The sequence below is a fragment of the Phasianus colchicus genome, chromosome 19, assembly GCF_987193195.1.
Source record: "Phasianus colchicus chromosome 19, bPhaCol1.hap1.1, whole genome shotgun sequence".
NCBI lineage: Eukaryota > Metazoa > Chordata > Aves > Galliformes > Phasianidae > Phasianus > Phasianus colchicus.
This window is the reverse complement of record NC_143454.1, coordinates 11,006,443-11,028,348: the sequence shown is the minus strand read 5'-3', so window position 1 is coordinate 11,028,348 and position 21,906 is coordinate 11,006,443. Positions and strand designations below refer to the sequence as shown.

The 21,906-nt window shown below is 41.7% G+C and overlaps 2 protein-coding genes, 1 long non-coding RNA gene and 1 other non-coding gene across 6 annotated transcripts in view; 3 read left to right on the top strand and 1 right to left on the bottom strand.

Moving 5' to 3' along the window:
- Positions 1-37: 37 nt before the first annotated feature.
- ZBTB6 (zinc finger and BTB domain containing 6) lies at positions 38-2,589 on the top strand. Its single transcript, XM_031601942.2, has one exon. The coding sequence runs from the start codon at positions 263-265 to the stop codon at positions 1,544-1,546; it is 1,284 nt and encodes a 427-aa protein (XP_031457802.1). The 5' UTR covers positions 38-262; the 3' UTR covers positions 1,547-2,589.
- A 1,584-nt stretch (positions 2,590-4,173) lies between these two features.
- RC3H2 (ring finger and CCCH-type domains 2) overlaps positions 4,174-21,906 on the top strand; it is a 29,916-nt gene continuing 12,183 nt past the window's right edge. For all 3 annotated transcript variants that reach the window (XM_031601931.2, XM_031601929.2, XM_031601930.2), the window contains exons 1-13: positions 4,174-4,332; positions 11,681-11,977; positions 13,375-13,492; positions 13,943-14,176; positions 14,794-14,969; positions 16,007-16,207; positions 16,587-16,719; positions 16,964-17,082; positions 17,436-17,548; positions 18,172-18,480; positions 19,230-19,444; positions 20,499-20,926; positions 21,384-21,554. In XM_031601931.2, the coding sequence (XP_031457791.2) occupies positions 11,747-11,977; positions 13,375-13,492; positions 13,943-14,176; positions 14,794-14,969; positions 16,007-16,207; positions 16,587-16,719; positions 16,964-17,082; positions 17,436-17,548; positions 18,172-18,480; positions 19,230-19,444; positions 20,499-20,926; positions 21,384-21,554 (2,448 nt within the window). In that variant the 5' untranslated portion in view covers positions 4,174-4,332; positions 11,681-11,746. The remainder of the gene's footprint in view (positions 4,333-11,680; positions 11,978-13,374; positions 13,493-13,942; positions 14,177-14,793; positions 14,970-16,006; positions 16,208-16,586; positions 16,720-16,963; positions 17,083-17,435; positions 17,549-18,171; positions 18,481-19,229; positions 19,445-20,498; positions 20,927-21,383; positions 21,555-21,906) is intronic.
- Positions 14,107-20,565, bottom strand: LOC116234374 (uncharacterized). Its single transcript, XR_004168118.2, has 3 exons — positions 20,481-20,565; positions 15,199-15,284; positions 14,107-14,194 (listed from the first exon to the last, which is right to left on the bottom strand). It is a non-coding gene; the product is annotated as an uncharacterized LOC116234374 (long non-coding RNA).
- Positions 16,385-16,501, top strand: LOC116234447 (small nucleolar RNA SNORD90). The gene has a single exon (XR_004168125.1). It is a non-coding gene; the product is annotated as a small nucleolar RNA SNORD90 (small nucleolar RNA).

Below are 21,906 nucleotides of genomic sequence, written 5' to 3'. Positions count from 1 at the left end.
GCCTCTCATTTCCCACCGGCGCGGGGCGGGACGCGCTACCGGAAGGGGCGGGGCTTCGGGTGGCGCTTCCGGGTGGCTGGGCGCTGCGGTACCGGCGGCGGAGCGGCACCGGGAGCGGGGGCTGGGCGGAGGGGCGAGCGGCGGAGCGCGGTCCGGCCCGGCCGTGCCCTGAGCTGCCGGCGCCGCTGCGTGCGCTCGGCGCTGCCTGGGCACCGGCGAGGACAGCTCGGCCCCGGGACGGGCGGCCCGCAGGCCCGGCGCCATGGCCGCGGACTCGGAGGTGCTGCGCTTCCAGTTCGAGCAGCAGGGAGATGCGGTGCTGCAGAAAATGAACCTCCTGCGGCAGCAGAACCTCTTCTGCGACGTCTCCATTTACATCAACGACACCGAGTTCCACGGGCACAAGGTGATCTTTGCCGCCTGCTCCACGTTCATGAGGGATCAGTTCCTGCTCAACCAGTCCAGGCAGGTGCGAATCACCATCCTGCAGAGCGCCGAGGTGGGCAGGAAGCTGCTGCTCTCCTGTTACACGGGTGCGCTGGAGGTCAAGAGGAAGGAGCTCCTGAAGTACCTGACCGCCGCCAGCTACCTCCAGATGGTCCACATTGTGGAGAAGTGCAGCGAGGCGCTGTCGAAATACCTGGAAATCGACGCTTCCATGGAGAATAGCAGCCAGGCTGCAGAGAAATGCCATTCCTCTGACACTGAACTGAGGAGCAAGGACGATGTTTCGGATAAAGACTGTGAAATAATTGAGATTTATGAAGATAGCCCAGTTAATTTAGAATTCTCCGTTAAACAGGAGAAGGGGGATAACTTGCAGCCTGCGGCACAGAGTTTGGGCTCAGAAAGAAAGGACACAGGGACCCCAGACATATCAACGGTTGAAATAGGATATAAGGATGATGAAATATGTATCTTCAGAATGGATTCTATGAATGTACCTAATGTGGAAAACGATCATTTTCCTCAGCCTTGCACCTCCTCTAAAACAAACTTATATTTTCCCGAAACCCAGCACTCCTTGATAAATTCTACAGTTGAAAGCAGAAATACAGAAATGTCAGGAAGTCACACTCAGGCTTTTGTCACTGACAATCCAGAGGGGACTTCCACTCAGATAAATGGGTTTCAAAATCTGGATGATTCTGATCATTTGTGGCGGAACCAATGTCCAAAGTGTCCAAGAGGATTTCTGCATCTCGAGAACTATCTTAGACATCTGAAAATGCACAAGCTTTTCTTGTGTTTGCAGTGTGGTAAAACATTTACGCAAAAAAAGAATCTCAACAGACACATCCGGGGCCACATGGGTATCCGCCCGTTCCAGTGCATGGTGTGCTTGAAGACGTTCACTGCCAAAAGTACTTTGCAGGATCACTTGAATATACACAGTGGTGACAGGCCCTACAAGTGTCACTGCTGTGACATGGACTTCAAACACAAGTCTGCTCTTAAAAAGCACCTAACATCTGTCCACGGAAGGAGTGGCAGCGAAAAACCAAATCTGAATACTATTACAAAAATTGAAATAGACTGTGATTAATAGGTGAGTGGGTGTGGAGCCAGGCTCCACAAAAAGCTTCTATGATTGGTGATCAGTCAGGTCCTGAAAACAGCCATCTTGCCTGCTGTGCAAGGGCTGCTGTTGCTGTAAGTCCTCAAAAGGACTTTTTATTGGTTTATTAATTGAAAGTAAATGGCAAAACACAGGAAACAGTTTCATGCCTGTCTTGTAACATCCCTGAAATGTTCTAATTATTATCTCTTAATGATGCTTTGCACTCTTTTGTTTCAAGGGCAGACACTGCCAATTTTAAAACTTTTATGGACACTGCAATAAGCTGAAGCCTGAGCCGTGACACTTCTGATTTATAATGGCTTAGAGATGTTTATAGATATTCAGCAAGTCAGTCACACCGACTGTATTCATGCATAATTATGGTGATGTCATCTCCTTCCTTGACTGAACTTTGCTGGATCTTTCAACAGAAAAAAGGCATGTGCTCATACTCAAGTTGCCTTCTGCAAATAGGGAATTGGTAAAAGAGAACAAAAAAGTATTTCATTGCAGTTTGTGGTTTTTTTAATTGGATACTCTCATTAGAAGGACTTGCATTCAGTTTTATGAATGAGATCTGATTTTTTCTAGATTTCTTTCCATATCATTTCTTCTGTCATACCAGTGTTTAGTGCCTGTTTGACTTATTCTGATTAAGTTAGGCCCATTTGCTGAGCTGTAAGATTTGTCTTTGTTTTCTTACAAATCTTAGATACATATATTAATGTGAAAACATAAACTGTATGCTATTATATAATAACACTTGCTATGTTCATTTTGAAAAGCAATCCATTATATCTTAAAAAGAATACTTAGACATAGAGATCTTCTAATTCTGTAATACTGTAAAACAGTAACTGTGTGTTTGGATAGCTGTGTTTGTACTTTATCAAAAGTTATTTCAGTTTCATCACAAGCAGTGAACTCCTGTAATGCAAAATCTTTATCCTGTACTTGTCTTTGACTGGTATATGTTTCTTGCACTTAATGTGAAATGAATAAAGAATTGATTCAGTTGTTGTTATGAGATAATTGTACTTACATTAGATTCTTCAGTTAGCAGAAAGCAGTTCTTAATCTTGTCTGTATCACATGTGGATACACTTTCCTTCAAAGTTGACAAACACTGTTGTGAAACTCTTGCTGAGTCCAGAAGTATCACATTTGTGCTCCATAACCTGGCTGTTTTTAAAATACAAGACAACAACTTTTAATGTCATTTAACAGGTTTGATTTAATTTCATTCTCAGTGATTGTAACTGGTCGTTGTTTGGGGTTTTATTTATCAGTTACACGAGGGGCTGGGCATGTACAATGTATGCAGTGCAGTTTCCCGTTACTACCTGTAATAGAAATGATCAAATATGCCAGCTTTAGCACTATCTTCACATATTGCAAACTTTCATTGAGAAGCTTTTTAAAAAACTTGTATCATTGGGTATTTTTAAAGTTCTTTGTTTGATTTAATTCAGTACAGAAGTGTGCATTAGTTGGATTGTGGTGATATTTGCAGGTTCCCTTTCACATTAAGCTGTATGTGTATGCCTTCCTCAAAAATCATGTAGTCAAAAGGGACAAGTTGTGTTTTCTAAAGCTGACTGAGCCACATTCCTCCAAAAATTCTTTAAAATGTTTGACTCCATATCAGTTGACTTGTGAAGGATTCCACTGCATTGATACATTGGAACACACATGCTACATCTGCCTATCCATGTCTTTAGGAGTAGTGACAAAAGTGACACACCCAGAGAAAGCGGCTGGTTACAGCGGTTAAAATTACAATCTTTTGTCCAGTAGTGACATTCATTTGGGAGTCATCTTGTGCAACAGCCTCACATTTTGGAATAGACAAAAAAAAGAAAAGCAGAGATCACTGTAGTTTAACAAACGTGCAGTTATGAGGCAGAACCAGGGCCTGCGTGTGTGCCTGTGTTTGTGTGTGGGTTTTGTGTGTGTGTGTGTGTTTTGTGTGTGTTTTGTGTGTGTGCGCGTGCGGCCGTGCTGAGCTGTGCACGGCGCCTCTGGCGGCCACAGTCGGGCGGTTTCGGGGTGCCAGGTGCCAGGCCTGCTGCTGAGCGCGTCCTCCCTGAAGGTGTTCCCTGTCCCCTCTCCCACATGTAGCTGCTTGTCATAGACGTACCGCAATAAAAGAACTGCACACCGTTTCAGGACCGCTTACGCCTTCTAACCACGTTCGATCCATTCCGAGCGGCTCTGCAGCGCGTTCCCGCCCTGCGCGTCTCCTCAGCGCCTCAGCCGCTCCCGCCAGGTGCGGGAATCTCCACGAGGACCGCGACAGTTCAGCCTCTCCCCCTCCTTCTGGAGAGTCATTACAAAGTGATTAATTGAATTTTAAGAACAACCAACAGCAGCAGCGGGTACCTGGCGGAGCGCGCTGACAGACCGCGGGGAGGCGCTAGCGGGTCGCGAGAGCCGCTCTACGCCGCCGTCTCGATGGCGCCCCTTCGCCGGGCGGTGCGAGGACACCCCAGCGCCGACCCCGCCCTACCGACTCCCACAATGCCCCGCGCCCCCTCCCTCCCCGCGGCGGTCACGTGGCCGGCGGGCGCGGCGCGGCCGTTGGGCTCTCGCGCGGCGGCGGGTGGCTCTCGCGAGAGGGGGCGGGGCGACGCTCCCGGCTGTCAGCGCGATGAGGAGGCGCCGCCGAGGCCCCCGCAGCCTCCGCCGGGCCGCGCCGCGCTGCCCGCCCCATGGCGTGTGAGAGGCCGGGGCCGCCGCCTGCTCCCGGCCCCTCCGCCCGCGCCTCGCAGGTAGGAGCGGGGCTGGGCGGGGGCGGCCGCCAAAGGGGGACGCGGTGACCCGGCGGGGCCCCGCCCGCCCGCTCCCCCCACCCCGGCGCCCCGCGGGGTCCCGGCGCTGCGGAATCGTGACGGGGAGCGGGGCCCGGCCCGGCCCGCCCAGCGCGGCCCCTCGGCGCCCCGCCCGCCGCCGCACCGCGGGGAGGGGGCCGTCCCCCGTCGCTAGGCCGCCGGGCAGCCATTTGGTGGCGGCTTCGAAATGACGGCCGGGGCCGGGCGCAGGTGCGCGGCGGGGCAGGGCCCGCTGTCAGCGCCGGGCGGGGCGGGGCGGGGCGGGGACGGAGCCTCCCCGGCTGCTCCCTGCGCTGTGCCCTTATCTCCCTATCTCGCTTATCTCTTTTATCTCCCGGCCGCGGCGGGGGCGGTCCCGGTTCCCCCCTCGCACGTCGGTGTTGCCCGCGGCCCGTTGCCTGGGGGCCTCCGGCGCGGCGGAGCGCTCCCGGCGCTTCCATCGCGGAGCGGTAATGGTGGAGAGGAGTCATGGTGGAAAGCAGGGCCCGACGCTGCGCCCAGCGCGTCGCAGCCCCACAGGCTGAAAAAAGCCGAGCAGGAAAAGCGTGCCTTCGTTCTGCTGATGCTTGGGGTGCGCCGAGGGCTTTAAGTTAAGGGGGGAAGTCAGCAGAAAGCGTAGCGAGCACGAGTGTGGTCGGGGAGCCGTAAGGATCGCTGTGCAGGCGGGGCGTGGAGGAGAGCAGCCTGTACCTGTGAGGAGGTGAGATAGTGCCCGAGCTGAGGCTGACACCCGCTGCTCAGGTATAGGGCTGTTTCCTTTCATCTTTACATGTGAACTTGGAATTTTTGTTGAAGGAGTTGGCGCTGACAACAGTTCCTGTAGCTGCTCGTGTGGAGGTTCTCTCATGCCCATTGCAGCTATTCTGCAGTGCTGAAAAGAAAACAAAAAACAGCCCTTCAGAGTACAAGGATGTACATTTGTAACTGTGGCGAAGAAGGCTTATCATTTCCAGTGAGGACATACAGTTTACATCTGCTAAACCCAAATATTCTTTTTGACCTTCAGTCTGTTTTCAACGTTTCAGAATTCTAGAAGTTGAAGCTTGCTTCATTAACAGAGATGTTGTTCTGTGAGACACTGAATTCTTAATTTTTATAATTAAATGCTTTCCCAAGAACTAACTGCCTTTTTAATGAACTTCTCCTTCTTTCTGCATATGGGCAAAACTTTCCTCAAGAGAAAATTTCTTACTGACTTGTCCTTCTGCCTTGTTTGAGGTCATGGTTGTTTCTCTGAAAAATATCAAATTCCAACAATTTAACTCTTAGTTCTTCAAATATCTCAAGGTCTTCATTTTGAATGCTGATCTTTTTTAGTTGAGGTTGTGTTGGTTGTTGTCTGGAGGGCAGTGGTTAGCAGCATATGCTCTGAGGTGTGCATTGCCTTTCCTCTGGTCTGCTTTTGTGCTTTTCTTAATGGAAAGTGGTCTCTCTGAACTGGCTGGACAATCCCAGTGGAAGGAGTAAAATCTGTATCTGTGGGAGTGTTATGCTGTTCTGTAAGGACTTAAAAGGCTTTCTGCCCCTCGTGGAAGCCACCTGTTTTTTTTTTTACTGGGATTTCAGAAAGGAATTAGTATTCTTTAAAATTCTTTGAAAATGTTAGTATATGGAGCTTGTATGTAATATGCATAGTTGAATCATTACAGTGAAGATGGTGTTTGTAAAACCAAAACACCTCCAGGATCTGAAAGAGATAGGGAACTAATCCACGCACGTGAGAGTCCAAACTCTCTGAAAATGCTCCTGAAGAGTAAGGAGTTCTTCAACATATCTCGTGTTGGATTAATTGTGTCAATGTGGATCTGTTTAGAAATAAGTTCCCTTTCTCTTAAGGGAGTTGTAAGTTCAACTGATTTTGGTAGAGAAAAAAAATTTCATTTATTTGCCCTTCAGTTAGTTCTGAAAAGTCAATACTGAACTCCTATCAGTTTGTGGCAAGGGCAAATTCTCTTCTCATTGACACCTGTAAATCACCAAAAACCGCACAGTGGCATTACATAAGTATAAGGAAACATTAAAAATCTGGTAACAGGATTTGAGCTGGCTGCTCTCAGAGAGGAAAGGGCCACTGTTGAACATCAAGGATACACTGCCTGGTGTTGACCTGAGGGGGGGGGTTGTACCTTGAAGTGAGTGAACTTTGGCCGCCGCCGAGTGAATAGTGAACCATAGTTTCTGTCAGTGAGTTGTGCTGCTGCTCACAGGCAGTTTGTCTAAGGAGGGAGAGGAGATCTAAGGTTTTAATTCCTGAAGAAGATTTCTGTCTTCTCCTGTAAAGCACGAATGGGTGTTTTGGCAAAACATAGTCTGGGTGGAATTATATATTCTAATGTGTCACTGAGTTTTTCTCTTGTTGATAACTTTTCTGGAATTAAAGTAGGATGCAGATATTCCCAGAGGCATGAATGTTCAGTGAAAAAAAATGGATTGGAATATCATCTCTAGTGGTCGTTAAAGGCTTTCCTTCATATAGAATTTGATGTGTGATATAAGAAGATTCACATGTGACAGATATTATGGAATGTAGAATTAAGCAAGTCTGCTCTGTAAAGAGGATTTATTTTAATTTCAAGTCACCATTGCTGAATGATGCAAAGCTATTATGATTTCTAAGCCTTTAATGAAGCTAGTTTTGTAAATGATGGCTACTGAAGAGAAATGAATAAAAGATTCTAGCCTTTGCAGAGAATACTTTAATACTTGCAATTTGGGTGACGTGAGCCAGTCGGGATGCTTTCAGAACTGCATAACTTGAGAAGGAGGGCTTGAAAAAGTTACCTCTTTGCAAAGCAAGCAAACAGCTCATCTGCATAAATGACACGTTATAATGGAGATCACTTGAAAAAAGACACAATCTCTGCAGTAAACAGCAGGAGCATGTCAATATCAAGGACTCCTTAATTTAATCATTAAATTGATTTTTTTAAGGTTTGTGGATTCAATCCACAGTGGGCTGTACTGCCTCAGTTTGTGGAAGCTCTACATAACAAGTTGCCATACTTTTATTTTATTTTTAAGATCTCATCTGTAGAGGAGCCTTTGAACCCTATAGAGTTGCTCCATTTCTCATTCTCCCACAAGATCTGTTTGCAAGCCTGTCCTTTGCATGAGCCTCACAAGGGAGCTGGTGAGGAGGCCTGAGCAGAGCAGGCTTGGCAGGAACCACCGGGCTGCTGCTTCTGATCAGAGCTGTGCCTGCTGCTGCTCTTCTCTTCCTGGGCAGCTGCCTGGGGGAGCAGAGTTCAAGCCCTCAGCTCTTGCTTTCTTTGGCAAGAGCTGGTAGTTGCATATCCCATGTCTTGATAATGCCCTGTGCCCAGTGGTGTGCAGCTCTCATGGGAAATGCTCTCAACCTCATGTTGAACTTCTTTCTGTTCAAAGAAAGCAGAGTTATCGTAGAATGAGACACATTCTCACCATGCTGCCTGGTAATTGGGGCATCTAGCTGGGGAGGAGGTGCTGAATTTTTTCTCCCTTGCTCAAAGAATTGTGCCTTGATTTGATTCAGTAGCTGGTTAGTAAAAATGCACAAGTGATCATTGCAAATGAGGGGGAATCCAAGTCAGCTTCTTGGACAGCTGAAGATGATGCTGAAGTTGTCTTTGAGAGCTATTTGGTGCTTTTGTGCGAGGAACAGCTTCAGCTGGAGATTGAAATTGCCCCCATCTGTACCTGTGTCTTTGGCTGCTTTTTTGGAAGGTGGAAATGTGGGTTTAAAGTATAAAAAGAATTAAGTTTGTATCTCTGTGTGGTGAGAAATCTAGTCAGTGAATTAAGATGTAAGGCAATGCCAGCCACTAGCTGAAGTGCGTCCCTTTCTCTACTTTTGTGTCATGTTCTTGTACTTCTGATGTTTAGCAGTAAATGTCTCTTCCTGCTGTTAGGCCTCTGAGCTCTGGATATGAACGGATTTGAGAATGAAGCATTGTCAGCAGTGTTTCCAGTCAGCTCTTCCAGACAGTGCAGGGCTCAGCATCCTTTGCAGTGCTCCAGAGCCTCTCCTTGCAGCTCAGTTCTGGCCACCTTCAGGTTGGCAGATTGGGAAGGCGGGGAGAGGAGACAGGGTAACTGCTGAGCCTGGCCAAGTTAATGTGCAAATACAGACATTAATGAAATGTGTCTGTATTTCAGATAAAAAGCAACTCAGTCCCATTTACTAGAAAATGGTCTGGAGATCTCAAAGTTCCCATGGGAGAGGAAGATAGTAATAGAAGTACCACAACTTGGATTAGTTGTATACTGTGCCATGGGATTGGGTAGCTAAAAGTTGATGTAAAATAAGAACATCCAGATCTTACAGCTTCTATCATCTGGAAGCGGTACAGCTGCTCAATGAGGGTTCTGGGGCTTTGCCCTCCTTCCTGTCACTGCGATCAGTTCCATCAAATATGTTGGTCTAAAATAATCACAGGGAAGTCAGTGGTTATCATTGTTACTAAACTCCATTGCAACCATTTCTGCAATGGAAAAATGTTACTGCATTACAAACAAAATGACTCAACTCTGATATATTATGTAACTTTGAAGTTAGGCTGGTGTTTTTTAGTTTGTCATCTGAAATGCTGCTTTTAATAGTAATACTATAAAATATATTGTAGCAATGACATGTAAACATAGTTAAATATATATGTATATATGCAAAATTTTCTGTGTCTCACCAAACTCTTGTATGTTTGACCTGCTTCTCTATGCGGGATGCTTCTGCTTTGGCAAGGAAAAGAAGCCTGGCATTATGTGTAGAGGTGGCATATTTAACAGACAGATCAGGTAGACAAAGGATAATTATACTGAGTGCATTTTCTGTTTAAAACCAAAACCCCAGTGGCTTCTTGTTTTATTTTGTTCTCTTCCTTTTCTCTGTTCAGTTCAGAGCACTGGAGCGATTTGTTCTTCAGGAGTCCCTGAAATCCATTGTTTCTGACAAGGAACAAGAATTTGTTAAACATTTGGCTTATGCCTTCTGTAGGAGTCAGCGTGATGGGGAGGAGGTGTGGCACCTTCTGAAGGCACAGCCTTCAGGTGGGGCAGTGGCAGGTAGCAGGTGTGGTGGCTTCCTCTTGCTGTGGCTGCCCAAAGCTTTCAGCTGAGAGCTTTCCTCAACTGTGTGCCCAATTCATTAGACTTCTTCCTGACAAGAAATCTGGAAGTCAGCACATGCTGAGAAGAATCTGCCGTTTCTGATGAATAAATATGCAGAGATCTGTACAAATAAGTGGTGCATTCTTCAAGAATCTGTTTTGTTTTCTTTCCGTGCTGGTCAGGGAAACAACTATTTTAGAAGCCTGTAGAGAGGTGGTGTTAGTTGCATGTGCCTGTAGTATCTGAATGTGGGTACTGAGCTGGAGTTTTTGCATTTGAGCTAGTTAATGAGCAGTTTGCTCAGAGGCTGCCAGTGACCAGCAGCACACTGGCAGTGGGCTGTGTGTGTAGCAGCCTTCCTTTGCACCTCTCCCCTTCTGTGTCATGATGGCAGCACTTCCTCGAGCAGTCTGGGCTGTGTAAAGCCCTGGGTTTTAGTCTTGGATCAGCATAGTGGTGGTGGCAGCACCTTGGTGTTCCAGGAATGCAGGTGTTTCCTGCAAGGCTTTATGCCGCAGTTCTGCCCAACCCTTGTTGTTGAAGCAAGTGAGCTGAAGAATGTGGTGGGATTCCTTATAGAGGAATGAAATGTCTGTTTAGGTACATTGGTTCATTTGTTTTTGCAATTTCTTCTTTTGCTTTGGGATTTCAGTGGTTAAAAGATGCATGTAGCGATAGCAGATGAAAGAGGAGCATGTTTTTTCATCCCTGCAAGGGCTTTGACTGTGCTTTCAGGCGAGCTGGGTGAAAATCTGTTGTCCAGTACGTGTGAATATTTTGGCCAGTGTTGGAAGCACTGCCTCAGCAGCTTTGTTCTTAAGGGACAGGTTCAACTTCCAGTTTGTTTTGTTTTATGTTTACTGTGGGAATTTGTTTTGGAGGGTGGAGTTTCTGCATAATATTGAAAAGTGCGCTGAGATAGCGACATGCTGTACAAGTGTCCTGTACCTAAAGGGCACTGAATGTTCATCATGTTAAATAGCAGTTCTAAACAGATGGCTACAACTAATGTAAACTACTAGAGCACCAAATAGACTCGATATGTGGATGTAATCATTTCAATGGTCCAATACTTTAGCATTAATTACATGTTAGCACAGCCAACAGTGGAGTCACAGTGAAGACTTACTGAATTCAAATGCAGGAGAGAGAGCACAGTTTTCTTAAAACAATTACCTTTTTTCATGGAAAAAAATATATTGAAATGTGTCATTTAAATATCTAAATATTTGCATTATATTATCTAATATATTTGCAATATATTATCTAAATAGTAAGCTGCTCGGATAGGCTTGTTCAGAGCCTTGAAGTGAACTAACAGGTCTCCAGGTTGCATAGAAAGTCAACATTGCTGCACATTGCAGTGCAGGGTGGGGCTGTTCTGCTCTCAGGTGAATGTGAATATGAGTCTTCCACCAAAGCTTTAATGTAAATGGTTTCAGTGAACTTCCCAGGCATGTTATCTTTTTCGTAGGACTTAAGTTATGTAAAACGCGACGTGTTTTAGAACAGTTGGTTTTTTGAATAGGCAGATGTATCGTGCATGTCATTTACATCTGAACAGAGGATTTTCAAGAGAAAAAACTTAATAACAAGCCAATTGAAGTTATTGCTTGCTTTATCCTAAAGTGTTATCCAAAATGCCAGGATTTTCAGTACATCAGATGTTTTCCTGCAAGTTTGCTGAAGTGGAGTTGTGTTGTTGTGTCAAGTAGAGATGTAAAAAGCAAAACTGGGTAGAACAATCTCGGTCCTTCTCGAGTGCTCTGATGGGAGAGGGGGAGGGAGGTGGCATAAGAGAGTCATAGAATTATTAAGGTTGGAAAAGAACAATAAGATCATCTAGTCCAACTGCAGCACCACCATGCCTGTGAAAGGTTGAGTTAAGATGAGATTGGATGCATATGCTCTTTCTGTGCCAATAAATGTCTTCCTTTTCCTAACTAAAGTTGTATTTAATCCTATGAGAGGAATTTTAATACCATTTATTGTGAATATGTTCAACTTCAACTTACTGTAGCCTACAGTAATTCAGTTCATGAGCCTTTCTGTACAGTTACTAAGCTATCAAAAAGTTGTGGTTTTGAGTACTTGGATGTAAGAATTCTATGTTAGTCTATAAAACATTGAAATGGTATTTTTTTAATTCAGACTCATTCTAAACTACCAGAAAGCATGTTTTAAATAATCTGTTATTCACTTACAGCTGCCAAAACGTAGTACAGTGAAATAATGGTCTTCTAGCCTGCTAAGCAACTGTCCAGCTTCCACAATGCCTGTGCAGGCAGCTCAGTGGACAGAATTTCTGTCCTGCCCAATCTGCTACAACGAGTTTGATGAGAATGTGCACAAACCCATCAGCTTAGGTTGCTCTCACACTGTCTGTAAGACCTGCCTGAACAAGCTTCATCGCAAGGCATGTCCTTTCGACCAGACTGCCATCAATACAGACATCGATGTGCTTCCTGTAAACTTTGCACTCCTCCAGTTAGTTGGAGCCCAGGTATGATTTAAACTGCTCTTTGTTTTGCCATCTCGTGTTATTAACATTTACATGCAGTCGCAATAGTTGTGCTGATGTTTTTCCCCCGTTTGGTCTAAGAAATGGCAAGGCTTTGACTTTTGTAGCATTTTAAAGTCAGTGTATACTATAAAAGGAGCCATACCATTTTCAGGTCCACCCACTTCACAAAAAATGAAAATACTTCCAAGTTGGAAGTGAATTCTGGTGTGAAAAGACTCCTGGAATGGGACTGGAGAAAAATACTTATTAGAAGTTAGACAATTGCCTGTGACGATAGTCACTGGAAAAGCAGACTTGCAGATTGCGCTCATTTACTGTACACTTTCTTGCAAGGAGTCTCACTTCTGCATGTCACATGTTCAGAGTAGCTAGCTGTTTAACTAAGTTTTAGAAATATGTCTAGTTTTTTTAAAAAATGTGTATGATAGCTTTTCAGTTGCATTTTCAGGTACTGGCTAATCAGGACAGGAATGTTCCTTGTACTCTCATAGCAGTGGCAAAACAGTGATTATATAATCAGTACTGCACTTTATGGAGACTAAATAAGTCTGTTCACCTTGTGCTGATTCACATACTTTTTCATAATGCTGTCTATAACGCCTGGGTGACGTGCTGATGATGCATTTACTTTTCTTTTTACTGTTTTATCGCATGCTTAGGTGAAGCTGTTGGTAATAATATTATCTGTTTGTGTTTTTTCTCAAATTCATCTTTTTTTTTCTTGTGTCACTGCCTTGATCTAACAACATTTGTCTTCCTGGGCTCTGAACTTCTAGCAGTGTCTTTCAAACAATTGACTGTATTGTGACTAATGTTCCTTCTATTTTCGTAGTCTGACCTTGTTACTCCACTTTGAGTTCTTGCACCAAGTTAAGTTTGATAGTTCTTCTCTTTGAAGACTTCAAAGCTATTTGTATGCCTATATGCCTTTATGCTTAAATTATTTAACTTTGTTTTTGACTTCTTCATCTTATGTTCTTGCCAGTTGTAAGACAACTTCCTTCGTTTCTCTGTAGTAAATCATGCTGGTCTTATACACTTATCATCCTCACAAATCTTGTATTCTTCAGCTATCTTTTCACTACGTTTTCCATCAGGTCTTGGTTATTGTTTTTTTTTTTAAATCCTATTTTGTTCTTAATGTGTTGAGTACTAACAAAAATATTTCATTTGTGATACTTGTCTTTAGTCCTTTCTGTTACTCCTTATTACGTTCCACACAACTTAGATGGGTTCTGTCTTTCTCTTCCCTGAGAAGCATTGTACATCTGCAGTGTTATGTAATTATGGTAGTGATGTTGGTACCATCATAGGCTTATCATATAGGTCAGATGGGTACGTACAATTCTTTTTCACCTATTGTTTATATTTTTTAGGTACCTGATCATCAGACAGTAAAGTTGAGTAATGTAGGAGAGAACAAACATTATGAAGTAGCAAAGAAATGTGTTGAGGATTTGGCACTCTACTTAAAGCCATTAAGTGGAGGAAAAGGTAAGTCTCCATTGACCAGTGGGATTTTGGTGCAGCAGTTTTGGTGTACTTTTAACAGCTCTGTGGTTTAAAGCACTGATTTCAGACATCAGTGGGATAATTCTCTTGCTTTTATAGTAAAATTTTCTACCATGTCTTATTCACACTTATGACAATTGATTCTTGATTTCAAGTTTACAAATACTTTTTAAATATTTAATGATGCTTCCATGGGACTAACTTCTTTCTAAAGCTGAACTTTCCTCAAAGGATGAGTTTGACGTCAATTTAAGACTCTAATTAAAATTCTTTTTGCTAATGAGTTACTCGGAATTGCCCAAGAGAAATGATGATACCTGTGATTAGAATTCAAGTCCTAGAGACATACTATTATACATTTTTGTTTGTTCTACCTAGATTAATTTGTCCAATTAAAAGCAGTAGTTTTATCTTTTCTCTCTTTCTTTGAAGGTGTTGCTAGCTTGAATCAGAGTGCACTGAGCCGTCCAATGCAAAGGAAGCTTGTGACACTGGTGAATTGTCAGCTGGTAGAGGAAGAGGGTCGAGTTAGAGCTATGAGAGCAGCTCGATCGCTGGGCGAGAGAACCGTTACAGAATTGATCTTGCAGCACCAAAATCCTCAGCAGCTTTCTGCCAATCTTTGGGCTGCTGTCAGGGCACGAGGATGTCAGTTTCTAGGGCCAGGTAAGGTACCTGCAGAATCTGCAACATATAAATATATACATACCTTTTCTTAACATACATAAAAAAAAAAAATCTTGCAAACTTTTTCTGTGCAGTTGAAAGTACCATGACTTCCATTTTTCAACTTTATATGAGAAAGAGGGAAGGGAAAGAAGACTGCATGGTGTTTCTTAAAACAGATTTTGGGGTTTGTTGTTTTTTTGTTTTGTTTTGGCTTTATTGACTGTTCATTGAAATTATGAGGAATTGATTCAAAACTGTTGGTGAAGAAACATGGATAAATCAGCTTTCTTCACAGCCTGTTACACAGTGTAACTGTAACACAGGCTGGTTGTACTGATGTCTCTGATCAGATTTTGATGCTAAAGTGCAAATTTCTTTTCTATATACTTTAGCTGTAAATACAATCAATTAACTAACTTTGGATGCTCCTTCTGAACGTGCAAATTTCTTAAAATTTGTTCACAACGTTTTTTTATTAGCGAAGTAAAAATAAGGAATTGCGTTTAGGATGATTCAGACATTTCTGCATGAAATGGAGATGGTCTTAATACACAATAGCAATGCTGTTTTCTGGCAACATATTTCTATTCCTTTCTTATTTTTGTGTGCTAAAGCTATGCAAGAGGAGGCACTGAAACTTGTATTACTGGCACTGGAAGATGGCTCCGCACTCTCAAGAAAAGTTCTTGTACTTTTTGTGGTGCAAAGGCTAGAACCAAGATTTCCTCAGGCCTCTAAAACAAGCATTGGTCATGTTGTGCAGCTACTGTATAGAGCATCATGCTTTAAGGTAAAATACCAGAATTTGAAGTTAGTTACTGAACAAGTGCAATTCCAAGGAACCTTTCTTAGGACTGATTTTTCACCTGTAAAATCTTACGTAAATTCTGTTTCAATACATTCAAATGGTGTAGACTATACAGCGTAAAACTGACATGAATTTATCTAATATTTAAAGGTCTATGCAAAAGGAACAAATGGTCATATATTGAATTGACTGGAATCAACTCTGCAATTACCTCTCATTACTAATTGTTGTCCATCTGCTGGAAACTCTCTCTTGAGGGAGAAATGAAATGTAACTCTAGTAGGCACTCCTCACCTGCTTCAGGAAGAAATAAAATGGTTTATTATAATCATATTTGACTTGATGTGGATTCATAAGAGTAGGCCTGGCCAGATGTGTTAGACTGGCCTGGATACTCTCAAAGCTTGAAGTCCAATTCTGAAGAAAGCTTCTGTAATGCTGTAATCCTGGGTGCTTCCATGGTTACCATAATATCTAATATATCATGACGTTACAAAAAAAATGATGAGATCTCTTGCATTCTTTTATGGCAGATGTCTTAAATAAGAGTTTATTTAACATTTATAGTGAAGAATATTTACCAGAGAGGCCAAGTTTTCTTCCTTTGTATCGCTTAAGTCAATTTGAGAGACTTTCTCTTTTCTTTAAGTAATCTTCTAGCATTGGGCAGCAAAAGCTATTGGAAGAACAGCTGAATATCTAACTGTATCAGCTAACTGCTTTGTATATTTTGTGACTTAAGCAAATCTGATTGATTGCTTAGCTGAAAGTAGTGGAGTTGATATCACAGTTTAACACTAGTGATCCTGTTAAAACTTAAAGAGCTGGCTGTTCTGCCTGTGTGCTGCTGGCTAAAGTGGATGAGTAAATGGGGAAGAAAAAAAAACAAAACAAAGAAAATAAATTATCTGCTAAGTATCAAGAAGAAATATGCTTTTGCATTTTGTTCTATGTAGCATTTTTTTTGACAGATTGGAGGTTTCTTGCTAAAGGAGTGTTTATGCATCATTGTTCATTAGGTCACTAAAAGGGATGAAGATTCTTCTCTGATGCAACTTAAAGAAGAGTTTCGGAGTTACGAGGCTTTGCGGAGAGAACATGATGCCCAAATTGTTCACATTGCCATGGAGGCAGGACTTCGAATATCACCAGAACAGTGGTCTTCCCTTCTTTATGGTGACTTGGCACATAAATCTCACATGCAATCCATTATCGACAAGGTTCGTCAAAGGGCTGGTTTTAGTATCTTTTGGTATTTGACTCTAATGTTATAAAAAAAAATCCAAGAATTACTTCAGTTATCCTTTTGTCTTTAGTTGTATCAAATATTAAGTAAAACTAGAATCAAAGCTTTTCCCTACTACAGTATATTCTTCATATGAAGACAGTTTGTTTTTCAGTAGTTTGTGACTTGTGTCTTATGATGAAGCTTCATAGGGCAGATTCTGAGCTGAGAAATAGAATTTCTCTCCACTGATACTTGCTGTATGCCATCTGAAGACACTGTACATTGCATTTAGGAGCCAGTGCAATGGAAATCTTAAAATTGACACTTCACAGTTGTAGGATGAAACACGCTAACACTCACTTTACTTTCAGCTCCAATCTCCAGAATCTTTTGCAAAGAGCGTGCAAGAATTGACGATCGTCTTGCAGCGCACAGGTGATCCTGCAAACTTAAACAGGCTGAGACCTCATTTAGAGCTCCTGGCAAACATAGACCCAAATCCAGGTAAGCAAGCAAAGTTGTTGTTTTATTTTTTTAAATCTCTTCACATCATTAATATCAAAGCAAAGTAAATTATATAAGATGATAATTTCTGTTACTGATTTCAAAATTCCAATTACCGTATTGCTATCATAAAATCTTCAGGATTCTCTGAACTGTACCCTAGTCCTCAATGTTTTAAAAAAGTTCTCTTATTTATGATTCAGGAAATTATTAACAATGACAAACCTGCTTTTAATAATTTTAGATGCAGCATCTCCAACATGGGAGCAGCTGGAAAATGCAATGGTGGCTGTAAAGACGGTGGTACACGGGCTGGTGGATTTCATTCAGAATTACAGTAGAAAAGGCCACGAAACTCCACAGGTTACTATATTTCATCATTGCGTGATATGTCTTGATGTACACTTAATGTAACATGCAACTCTTAAAAATTACAGTTACATTGAAATATTTATGGCCTTTTCTGTGGAATAATCAATAATACTGTTATCTTCTGCATTCTAGTTCTGAAAACAGCATTTCCGAATATGGAATACAGCAGAGCTTAAAACGTTGAGATCCATACAAAAGCATAGTGCCTAGCTCACCAACAAGCAATTCCTTAGTTTTCTGATGAAAGACAGTTAAAAAATATCTTGAATATGTTTGTGTGTATATTTTATGCCTATTTTTGTGTTTGTTTGTAAATGGAGTATCTTTCATTTGTGTTTTTTAAGCCACAACCAAATAGCAAATACAAAACAAGTATGTGCCGAGACCTTCGACAACAAGGGGGATGTCCAAGAGGAACCAACTGTACATTTGCTCATTCTCAGGAAGAGCTTGAAAAGTGAGTTTCAAGCTCTCTTAAAGATTTTCAGTTTAAATCTAAGCAGTTACCTTAGAACTTTGAAAATGGTTTCTAAGGTGTATTTATTCATTCCGAAGGTTTCATTAATCGCTTGAAATTACAACTCTAACATGAAGTTGAAGGTACAGTAAAGAAACACCTATCGACTAATTCCTGTTCTGTTTTTTATTTTACCTGTATGAAGTAAAGTTTTCTTTTCTGAAACTGATTCTAGGCTCAGTGTCTGTTAGGGATTGAATATAGATTGAATATACCACTCAGAGGAGAGAAAATGTTGATTATATTTTAATTGACTAAGGAATAAACTGAGTTATTTAGGTAATATGTAATGTATGCATTCTTAAATCTGTTTTCACCCTGTTCCCTTTCCAAAGGACTGCACAAGCTGATGTTTCACTAGGAGATGATCTTTGGTCATATAGAGGATGCTGATGTTCTACTTAAATTAGGCTAATCTGTTGAAAATAGACAGCAGTGTGAAGTCCTGTAATTCTTGGCTATCATGTTCTTCTTAATCTCTCACTAGTTTTACAAATACATTAAACTGCACAATAAGCACTTCTTAAATCATTTGTCTCTCGTGTTTACATGTTTGTTTGTAGATATCGCTTGAGGAACAAAAAAATCAGTGCAACAGTGAGAACATTCCCCCTTCTAAATAAAGTTGGCGTTAATAGCACCGTCTCAACCACTACAGGAAGCGTAATTTCTGTCATAGGAAGCCCTGAAGCAACAGGAAAGATGGTGCCAAGTACTAATGGAATAGCTAATCTAGAAAGTGGTGTTCCCCAGTTGATTCCTCGCTGTGCAGACACCTCCTTAAGAGCTTTGGAGAACACCAAGAAGGCAGGGAAGAGTGGAGCCAATGGCCAGAATGTTTCTGGATCCCCTACAGAATCACTACCTGAGAAGTAGGTAACATTTTTTTTCATAAAAATAGCTAAGAGCAACATTTTGCTCTTGAATTGTAAAGGCAGAAAAGCTTGTGAATCACAAATAATAGATACTGAATTCTGGTTCTGCTGTGCAATTGTTGCAGCTTACTGGCTGCAGACTTGTGGAGGGTACTGCAGCGAGAACTATTCATTATACAAAGTTTAGCTTCAAGTTGTCAGAGCCAGCACTAGTTATGTTAGCTGTTAAATAGTTCCGTGTGATATAAAATTTTCTTCCTGTATCTTCTATTTTACTGATACCTAACTTAGTTGTTGCATAAAACAAAGAACTTGCATTCAAAAGTGGATGTTTCCTGGAAGCAAGAGGAGTACATGTGGTGTTTTTTTTTGTTTTTTTTTTTTTTTTGTTTTTTAAACAAGAAAAATCCCTTTAATCCTGGAAACCTTCCACTTTTGGGATTTTCCCTTAAAGTTGTTTTGGTACTTCTCCATGAAGCACTGATTCTTTAAATTTTTCAAATCCTTTGTCTCTGCCAGAATATATTTGCGAGTGTTATGTAAGGTTATGAGTACATCACAAAATGTTTATATATGCTTTTGAGTTCTCTTATGAGAAGGTCTGAGATTAATTAATTTGGGTGTTAAAATTCTAGAGGAAGTAACTTCACCCAAATTTTCACATTACATATGAGTGTGTACATGGAGAGATGATTAACCAAAATACATAAGGATCTGTTTAATGATTTCTTGGTAATCCTTTTCAGTAAAATTGGTTCTCCACCCAAGACTCCTGTAAGCCAGGCAGCAGCTACCTCAGCTGGTCCTCCTAATATTGGAACAGAAGTGAATTCTGTGCCTCCAAAATCCAGCCAGTTTGTTCCCAGAGTACCTGTTTACCCTCCACATTCTGATAACGTTCAGTATTTCCAAGATCCCAGAACTCAGCTGTCGTATGAAGTTCCACAGTACCCACAGACAGGTGAGCACGAGACACTGAGCCAAGAGTAGGTTTGAATTTTCATCTAGGTATGCCTGCATGGTATGTAGTCAGAAATAGCTTATATTTCAGTCTGATGGATTTTTTTTTTAAGACCAGCTGAACATTCACTCAATAGAATACTGTCTTCCATCCCTGATGGCAGGGACTCATAATCAGCTCCCATTATTGGTGATTCTTGCCTTTGATTGCTGTATATTATGCAACTTGTACCTCAGAATACAGAACGTGAACCACATGGTTTCCCATCTGCTTTTTCCTTTGTTACATTGAATTGCATTTTGTTGGGCTTGCTCACCTCACGCTCTATCCATGGAGGATACCCATGGACAAGATTCATACCATGTGAACGTTTAGTGCTCAATAAACAAGAGAAATACAGTATGGATTATGTATTGTTAGAAGAAATTCTTTTCCCGCTGTAGGCATTCAGAGCCCTGGGGAAGAACAGTGTTTTCATGTACTGTGAGACTGTTTGTACTTGTTTAGATGTTTTTGAAAGGTTTCAATTATGTTTTTAGGTTTGGTGTGCATGTTTATATTCAAACTATTTAGAGTTTGCTCCAGCATCAGGTCATTCACAAGTTATCAGAAGAAATGATAGAGGTGTTCAGACAGCTCTTTCCAATGAGGAGTGAACAAAGTGTGAAACTGTCATTTAGGAACCTTCAAAATTGTTTATTTTTTTTAGCAATATATTTTTCTATTTTAGAGGTGCTATTTTACCTTCATGTATAAAGAAGTGTTTAAAATGTTGACTTTTCAGTTGCATACATAGTTAAGTCATACTATATGGGAGCAGTGGCAGAGAAGCTCTGTTCTGCAAATTGGGTCAAGCTGATAAAAGGGTCACTGCTACATCTGCAAGTATGGTTGACATATATAAATTTAATTCTAGAGAGATTATATGGTTGATAGTGAGATTTTAGAACTGTGCTGCACTTCATTCTCTTCTATAACTAGTTACAGTTATAGAAGGTGTAAAATTCTGGGTTATTTGTGATCACATGAAATATACCTTTTTCCAATTTTCAAGGATACTATCCACCACCTCCAACAGTACCAGCTGGCGTGGCTCCCTGTGTTCCTCGATTTGTGAGGTCCAATAATGTTCCAGAATCCTCCCTCCCACCTGCTTCCGTGCCATATGCCGATCATTACAGTACGTTTCCACCTCGAGATCGACTGAATTCTCCTTACCAACCTCCTCCTCCGCAGCCGTATGGACCAGTTCCTCCCGTCCCTTCTGGAATGTATGCTCCAGTTTATGACAGCAGGCGCATCTGGCGCCCACAGATGTACCCACGGGATGATATTATTAGGAGCAATTCTTTACCTCCCATGGATGTCATGCACTCATCTGTCTATCAGACATCATTACGTGAGAGATACAACTCTTTGGATGGCTATTACTCTGTGGCTTGTCAACCTCCAAATGAACAGAGGACTGTGCCTTTACCAAGGGTAAGTGAAAGCCAGACAGGAAGGAGGGATTAAGGCTTAATCCTGAAAGTTGTTACTGAAAAGATGATAAATAATAATTAAATAGTAAATAATTAGTATTGACCTCTTCTGTTCTGTTGGCTTTACAGTGGTCAAGAAATATGCCCCAGACAAAGTTGTTTTTTTTTTTTAATTGAATAAAGTGGGCTTATAATGTTGATTACTATTATCTGGTTTAAGACCAGAACCTTTCTGCCTCTTGATTTCCTGTACACGTTGTTTGAATGAACTATATACTTAAGATTTGAGCTGCTGTACGTGAACAAGTTCTCTTCCAAATCCTTGCAAGATTCTTCTGATGATATCAGTGGAAGGCTACGGAACCAAGGGAGCATGTTTTCCAAGTTTGCCCCCTGCAAATATTCACCTTCTGGTGAGAGTATGGTAGGGTAAACAGTCCTGTATTTGTTATTGCTAGGAGCCTTGCGGTCACTTGAAGACCGGGTATGATGAACAATTACGACGGAAGCCAGAACAGTGGGCACAATATCACACACAGAAAACTCCTCTTGTATCGTCAACCCTTCCTATGGCAACACCATCTCCAACACCACCTTCTCCTCTCTTCAGTGTAGATTTCAACACAGAGGTAGGAAGCCAAGGAACTTTATTTTCACTTCCTGTTTCTGTAAGATGCCACTTAATATCTCTAGTATAGATTTTCCATCTGCCATCTGTTGTTCAAAAAGTGATTTGTCTTTTAGTAAGAAGAGAGTAATATCTAACTATAAATGCATTCAATTTGTAATAAACTGATAGTAAACATGATTTCTGAAAAAAATTAAAGTGAAGAAGTGATTCAATTTACTCTCACTAAAGGAAGCATAACTCTATTGAACTTTCTTTGTGAAACTTCTAGATTGTTTTTTTTGTTTGGTTTGTTTTTATCCAAAATAGGGAATTACAGTTCTTTTCCATCAAGATAGACCGTTTCTTTTATG

Coding starts and splice junctions, on each gene's coding strand:
- ZBTB6 (XM_031601942.2), top strand. CDS start 263: ATGGCCGCGGACTCGGAGGTGCTGCGCTTCCAGTTCGAGCAGCAGGGA.